At 33.7% G+C, this 8,170-nt stretch overlaps 1 protein-coding gene across 1 annotated transcript; it reads right to left on the bottom strand.

The window, feature by feature from the left end:
• Positions 1-5,770: 5,770 nt before the first annotated feature.
• On the bottom strand, positions 5,771-6,969 carry CDSP32 (chloroplastic drought-induced stress protein of 32 kD). The gene has a single exon (XM_085754118.1). It carries the CDS (start codon positions 6,899-6,901, stop codon positions 5,987-5,989), a length of 915 nt encoding a protein of 304 aa, XP_085610244.1. The 5' UTR covers positions 6,902-6,969; the 3' UTR covers positions 5,771-5,986.
• Between the last annotated feature and the right edge of the window lie 1,201 nt (positions 6,970-8,170).

The following is an 8,170-nucleotide window of genomic DNA, read 5'->3' as shown; positions in this document are numbered from 1 at the left end:
GTCAGGTATGCTTTTAAATATTTTAAATAATTTAAATAATTTAAATATTTTATAATTTTTACATTTCATAATGGAATTTAGCATGAAGAAAGAAGATTCATATGGTTTTATGGCAGATGTATTAATAGATCATATAGAAAAGGTAGATTTTACCTTAAAACCAGAAGAAAATTTCAGACAGAAAAATATTTTTTCTTTAATAAAAGAAAAACTATCTAGAGAAAATATTCTAAAATATGGAATGATGATAGGAGAAGTCCCTGTACCAATGGAATCAACAGATGGATCTGTTGTAATATCTATAATAGACGAAGAACAAATTAATAATAGATTAAAACATCTATCGTTAGAAAAAAGACAGAAGATATGATATATTCATGTATCAACTATCCTGATAATCATAAAGAGTACTTTTATGAAAGGAGTAAATTCAGAACTAGAACTTCTCATAGAAGATGCTAGAATGAATGAAAAACATTCACTAATAGCCAAAGGTGAAGGAAATTTAATAGGTGGAAAAATAAAATTTGATATAAATCTACAAATAGGTTTGAGTCTAAATGATATAGATCTAGATAGATCTTTAGTAATTCATTATAAACTCAAAGATCAAGATCTCATGAGACCAGGAAACCATCCTTTTAGTATAAGTTATAAGATGAATTATGCACTAAGTAACTCTCATTATAGTGTAGAATTTAGTGGAAAAGAAAAAATACAAATAGATGAACTATTTGCACCATTAGTAAAATTAGAATCACCAATTCTAAAACCACTAAAAAGATCAAAATCTATTATGACCATAGAAAGAACACCTCTTCTAAAACAAGAAGAAAGTACTAGTGAACCAAAGTTTCTACCAGCAAGAACTTCATTAGATAGTAATGAAAAAAGAAAGCTTAACAGAGCCCTGTCAGAAATAAAAACTGAACTCTTAGGCATTAATAAAAAATTATAATGCCAGGAATCACAATAAAAAATGAATTAAAGTTATTCAGAATAAAACTAGATAGCCTAGTTAACAGAATAGAAGAAAATTTCTTAAGAATAGAAATGAAGAACACACTTTGGGGAATTCATGATTTAATGATTTTACAGATTTCATATATAGATGAAATGATAGAAGAATTAGAAGAAACAGAAAATATTTCTGTTACACAAAAAGAAAGAGCCACAACCCTGTTATGGCCATCTCAAAAATTAATTAAATTTGAACAGTCATTAGAAAAAATTCAAGAAAGTTCCTCAAATATATAATGCCTGGTTTAGACCTAATAACAGAATTAAAACTTTTTAAAAAAAGATTAGAGAACATAGTCTCTGATATAAAATTTTATCACATAAGAGTTGTCTTAAGACAAATTCTATTTCATTCTAAAGAATTTGTAATTTATCATATAGAATATATTGACGATTTCCTAAGAGAAATAGAAGATTTAGAAAATCTTACAAATACACAAAGAGAAAGAGCAAAAATGCTCTTAAAACCATTTCAAGGATTAATTAAAATCGAACAAATGCTAGATCAGGTTCGAGAAAATTCCGCTGGCGATTCTGCCACAACCAACCTGGTATCAGAGCCAATATTACAATCTTAAGGGATGAAAATAAAAATAAAAGTAAAAATCTTTTATTTTCAAAAAAGACAAAAGTCTTTTAAAATCGCTTTTTTAATCAACCGACTTAAAAAGCTAAGAGGTGTACAAGGTGGTATGCCACCTAAGGTGGTTCACCACCTAAGGTGGTTCACCTATCACCACTCTTTCTTTAGTAAGTTCCATAAGCCATTGTCACGTCTTTTGCGAAGAATTTTGCCATTGTCACGTCTTTTGCGAAGAACTTCGTATCTATGAAGTTTGGGTATGAGATTTGGACTAGGTTCCTGAGGCAATGTTTTGCGATATAATTAGTAAGATTGAAATGATCTGTTTAAACAGGATCCTTTATCAAATGCAGAACGGATAAGTCCAATAAGTTTGTCGGCATGATCAGTTTTAGTTGATGGAGATGAACCTTGTTTTGAACCTGCATGAATGACAATCCTTCTGTTGTCACGTTTTGAACTCTTCCGTTTAGTACACTTACCTTTTGAAAACCACTTAAAATGACCAGAGTTTACGGTGGGAATTAAGATGAATAGAGAGACAAATATGAACAAAATAGATCTTATCCCATTTATTCTCAAGCCAAACCAAACCATGGTAACTTCAATGACTTGTTAGCAACAACTGGCCCCTTCAAGTTCAAGATGAATACTGCACATAATCAATATCTCAAAAAAATGTATAATGCAAATAACAACATCTATTATACGTACAAAGTAAATATTAAAATCTTCCAATTTGATTTATCAGAAATATTAATACACAGTAAAAAAAAAATGCTCTTGTCTTTATTATGAGAGCAAAGCAACAAAGTCATGCTAATGTATGTCGCGTTGCCAAAATAATCAAATTAAAAGCCGACTCAAATTCAAAAGACAAAAATGTGATTAAGAAAAGAGAAATGATATTTTGACAATCACTTTTTGACAACTTTTGGACAACTTTCTCTCTCATACTCACATGATGTTGTTATCCTCTCTCTTCCTTTTTCTCTCTCCATTGTTTTTGACCAATAAGAAGTGAGAAAAACAAGGTTGTCAACAAAGTTGTCATCAAATGGATGTCAAAATATCATTACTATTAAGAAAAATATGAAGGCGGCTCTTGTCCATTTTTTTCTTATTATATTCTAATGCTTACTTTTAAGAACTAACAAGTGTATAATTGAGAGCCGAAATAAAGGTTACCCATCAAAACAAAGTTCACAATTGTTATTAACTTATAGCGAGCAACTAAATAAGGACTCATCTAGACGGGAAAAAAAAAAAGATTCTTGTTAACATGAAAAGGACAACGGTGGTAGGAGAGTGAGACCCCGTGAATGGTGCGATGACGGAGCAAACATGAAAAGGAAGCACTTGGTGGTAACACGACGCTATATGTTACTTGGCCTAGAAGTTTGACCCGGTTTGCAACCAAAATTGGAAACCCTAATAAATCCACATTTATCTTGTTTTTGGAATATAAATAAATATAAATTAAACACTATTTGATCGACATGCCCTACATTATTTACATTAAAAAACACACTATAAGAATGAATTTGGGTCATTGAATCAAATATAAAAGGATTATGTCCATTAACCCACTATTCAAATTTGTTGAATTTCATAATTTAAAACATATATGAATGAAAACCAATAAATTTTCAATAGTGAGACGATCAACATGAACCCTTATGTTAAACATAAATCCATGAAGATAGACAAAATTACACGAGAAAGCAACAAAGACTAACGATAAATAGCTAGACAGATAAGTAACACACTTTTTTTTAGTAAAGGCAAACTTAGGCCATTTCATTAATGATTAAAGAGTACAAGTAATCGGGTACATCATATAAAAAATTGGGGCTAGGATGAGATAAGGAAGCTCTTGCAAATGAATGAGCAACCTTATTTCCTTGCCGCCTTACATGATTCACAACAAAACCAGTGTGAGATGATAATAAATTCTTACAATTAGAAATAATGTCTCCAATCTCATTTTGAGGCACTTGATGGGAGTTCACTAAGTCAACAATAACTTTGCAGTCGGACTCAAAAATGACAGAGGACATGTCGTTAGCTAAGGCAAATTTCATGGCCTCAAATAAGCCCCAAGCTTCGGCTTCAGCAGGGAGTAAAGTGCAGTGAGAAAAATTCGACATACCGGACACAAAATGGCCAGCTGAATTGCGGAAGCAAAAGCTGTAACCTGCTACTGAGTTGTTGTTGAACAGCGCACAATCCACATTGCATTTCAAGTGCGAGGGTGGAGGCTTGGACCATAAAATCGTGTGCTGCAAAATCTGAACACGGTGCTTGTGTTGTTGCATATACCGCCATTCGTTGAGGGAGTCTTTCGCTCTTTGAACAATGGTTGAGGGGGCGAGTCAGAATTCTCCCATAGCTTAGAGTTACGATTCTTCCACAAACTCCAAAGAATCATTGACGCCATAGAACGTTGGGCGGTGGACAGCCTGTCAAAGAAATGGAATAGGATTTCCATATCTCGAAATCCAAGACCACCACGACTTTTATGTAATGATAATTTATCCCACCTCATCCAATTTATACCCCGGCTGCCATTCCTTTTTGAACCCCAGTAAAAGGAATTCATGGTTCTTTCTATTTCTTCACATAAAGAGGTGGGAATGAGAAAGACTCCCATACAATAAGAAGGAATTTCTTGAGCAACAGATTTGATGAGCACCTCTTTACCTGCTCTAGAAAGATATTTTGCACTCCAAGATTGACATTTTTTCCATATTCGATCTTTGAGATAATTAAAAATGGCTTTCTTGTTTCAACCGACCATTGAGGGGAGTCCCAAATAATTTCCACTCCCTATGTTCTTCGTCACACCAAGGTACACAGAGATGCTATTAATAATATCAGGTGGTGTGTTTTGGCTGAAGGCTATGGCAGATAAGTAACACACTTAGTAAGATATTTAAACAATTATGGACTGTATTTGCCATGGATCAAGCTGCCAACGCGTGACGGTAAGTGGGTATGGTTTCGAGATGAAGGCAAGTTGAGTTACGGTTCTTCTAGGCCTACCTAGTGTCCGCGGCGAGCAAGTTAACGAGGAGGTTAGACACGCCATTTTAAGCTATCTAATACAATCTTGAGTTGATAAAATTTAGAATTGGAAAATCTAAGATTTAACTAAAGGTTTCTAGATTGGTTGCAATCTCAGATACACTGGAGGAAGGATTCATCTTCAGAAATGCAATGTGTCCACAAAGCAGATATATGCATACGGAGATGGTGAAGCATGGATAGAGGGGGACTGAGTTATGACAAACAAGTCAAAACATAAACATATTTTTTTCCCTGGAATATAGAGGTTCCAAATCCAAGAAAATATTGGATATTAGTTGAGTGAGAGTCTATTTCATCATCATTTTTATTTTTTAGGATCCACAAGCAACCACTTCTGGCTGTGTAATTATAATTAGTATGATCAGACTAACTATAAACGTCTTTGATGCTAGCATTGAAGTAAAGATGATTATGGTAAGAAGGGTTGGATGAACATACAACTTTAATAGTTAAATTGAGGTCATTGATTTGCACATAAGGAATAAGAGCGACGGGGGAGCCAAGAGAATTCCAATGGCTAACCAGAAGGATGAAGAACCAGATCGTGCACGATAATCAAAACCATCTCTGAAAATGTTCTCAGCTTTTATTTATAATGGAATTTCAAGTTGGATAACCTATAGTGGCAGAATGAGACAGAATGCGGGCACCAAACACATTTGTTAGAAGGGATGTTAACCCATAGCTTATCGAGACTTGGATAATGTCCCAAACATTACGAAGAAGAGAGATATTGGAATCTCTATTGGCAGGGAGGTGTGGTCTATTATTTGATGTGTATACTTGGATTCCTAACTTGATCCCTATTAAAGAAAGGTGAAGCTCTTAACCTTGTTACAGCTATCAGCTATGTAATGGGTTCACCACAGAGGTTTGTCAAATGCCATAATATAAGATTATATGACAAGTAATATTAAACAATTCTAGTTAAGTTTGATCTTGTGAAAATGAAAATATATTTATAATAAGCAAAAAATCACTTTTTACATTAGTTATAACTTAGTGAAGTGTGTGGAGGGCGTATGCTGAAACGTGTAAGTTAATCCAAAATGATAAATGCTATTTGTAACAGTTTAGTTTAGTTCTCAAGGAAATATATTGCCAAATGACATACAATTAAGGATAAGGATACAATTAAGGATATATCTTTCGAAAAATGAAAGCAGTGAGACAAATCCTTAACTATATAATGCTTATGATCATAACACCATTAACTAGTATTGTTCAATTAACTTGATCAATATGAATACACACATGAACAAGGTAGGTGTATAGAAGAATAATTGATTTGATTTAATAAGTAACACGAACTCCTTGGTACCTGAGAATTTCACCAATGAGTTCACCTTTCCCTGAACCAACATACCTACCACAAATCTTACCATCTCTAATGAACAAAAAAGTAGGAACCTGAACAACTTCCATATCCCTCAAAAACTGCATACAACTATCATTCTCATCACCATTCATCCTTGCAAAAATAACAGTATCATTCATTTGTCTTGACAGCTTAATCACTGTCGGATAAACCTTAACACATGGCCCACAATGTTTAAGACCAACATCAAGAACAATAAGCTTATGATCAATCTTATGATCCTCAATAAGTTTCTCAACATCTTCTCTGTTGTGAAGTTGCACTACACCTGAATGGTTATCACCGTAGTATAACACATCACCAACAAGCATGTCTGGACCAATAGCTTCTTCTTCATGAATCTTCTCTTTGCTCTTGTAGAAAGTGAAGTGTGGTACTTTATCAACCTTTTCTCTTTTGCAGAGTTCTTTTGTTTTCTCTGATTCATCTCCCATAACAAGAAGAAACTCAACGTCGTTACATGTTCGGCTTAGGTCAACCAAGAAAGGGTATATCTCAATGCTTTCTGAGTCGTCGCTTGTAGCGTACTCAACAACAACGAGTTTGTCTTTTGCAGATTGAAGTGCTGCATCGAACTCTTCTATGCTGTGAACTCTTTGAACTCTTTCATCTTTTTTCTTCTTAGCATCTGAAGCTGCTGTGCCTGTTGCTTTGGTGATAACAACACGTCTCTGCAGTCCTACCCGAGAAGTAGAATGAATTTTTGGTAAAGAAGAAGAAGAAGAAGAACGAAGAGAATGAAGGGTAAGGAAGTTAGGATGAGTTGAAATTGAAGGAGGGATTGAGGGTTTGCATATGAAATTGGTGCAGTGAGTGATTGTAGTAGCCATGGGAGAAGAGAAACGAAAGGAAAGAAAACAGAGAACAAGAGTTGGAGATTGAGAAAGAAGAGAGAAGTAAGTAGGAAAGAAGAGAGAATGAGATAATAGAAAATCATATCTTATTTGCTTAATTCATATGTGGTACATATTCACCACACGTGTCTTTTCATTTTTCTTTTTCCACTTCATTTTCATTTATAATCAAGAAAATAGTAAAAGATATATCATGTACAATAATCTGCATCACACAATTCCTTCAAAAATCACTAGTCGCCTTTCACTCTCTTTTATCTTTCTCTGTCTTCTTGTTCATAAACTACTATTGAGTTCCAAATTAAATAAGTGTTTTAACTAAACAATGTTGTTTAAGTGTTAAATGAGTTTCATCAAATAATGAATCATTTGAAGAAGTCCAAATTCAATTTTTATATAGAATATTTTTTTGTTAGATTTTACCTATTTCTTGACCCAACTCCAAATTATCAGGCCTTATTCTACTTTGAGGACTAAAAAGTTACCACCAAAAATTAATTGAATAAGCGTTTTACCAAAAATCAAAGGTGTATAAGTGCATAAAAGGGGGAAGGTCTCATTTAATTTTCTTACATACTTCAATTTTTTTTTGTCTAAAAAAAGATCAATTATGTACACTTATATAGACTACTTACTAGAATACTTTCTTGGTATACTTCCATAAAGAAAGTGCAAGTTGTAATTTTCTATTTTTACAAAAACAGGGCGTTCTTATGTGAAAGTGGCAACTTGGAACAATGATATGTCTTCAAGCCTCGTGCCAGATGAAGGGTGTTAGAATGCTAGACTTTGAACAAAGAAGATGTTGAAGAAAATTGCACTTGAAGAAATTCAAAGTGTGTGAATGATGAGCAAATGGGGTGCACAACGAATTATCTTCATGATACTTTGAATACCTTGATGCATGTATTACCACTAAAAAAAATCTCAATTTCTCCATAGCCGAGTAACAAATAACACATTCTAATTTTGTCAAAATAAAAAAGTAACACATTCTAACCGTCGCACTTCCCATTTCTGGCCTTCCATCTGTACATACATGACTGAAACTCAATTTTACCACTTCTCATTTCCTTCATCTTTCATTATTCTTCTCCCCATTTGACAAATCTCCATCGCTATTGGCATTTCTGTAGTGGGAGAGGCGGATCTCTTGTTGATTTATGGGCTCTAGATCCTTTATTTAGTTGTTCAATCTCTTGCGTTTTATCGTTCTCCTTCCTGAATCTCTCAATTTTTTCTCTC

The sequence above is a fragment of the Medicago sativa genome, chromosome 1 (genome assembly GCF_051527215.1).
Source record: "Medicago sativa cultivar Bolivia chromosome 1, Bolivia_mono, whole genome shotgun sequence".
NCBI lineage: Eukaryota > Viridiplantae > Streptophyta > Magnoliopsida > Fabales > Fabaceae > Medicago > Medicago sativa.
This window is presented reverse-complemented; position numbering and strand designations above follow the sequence as displayed.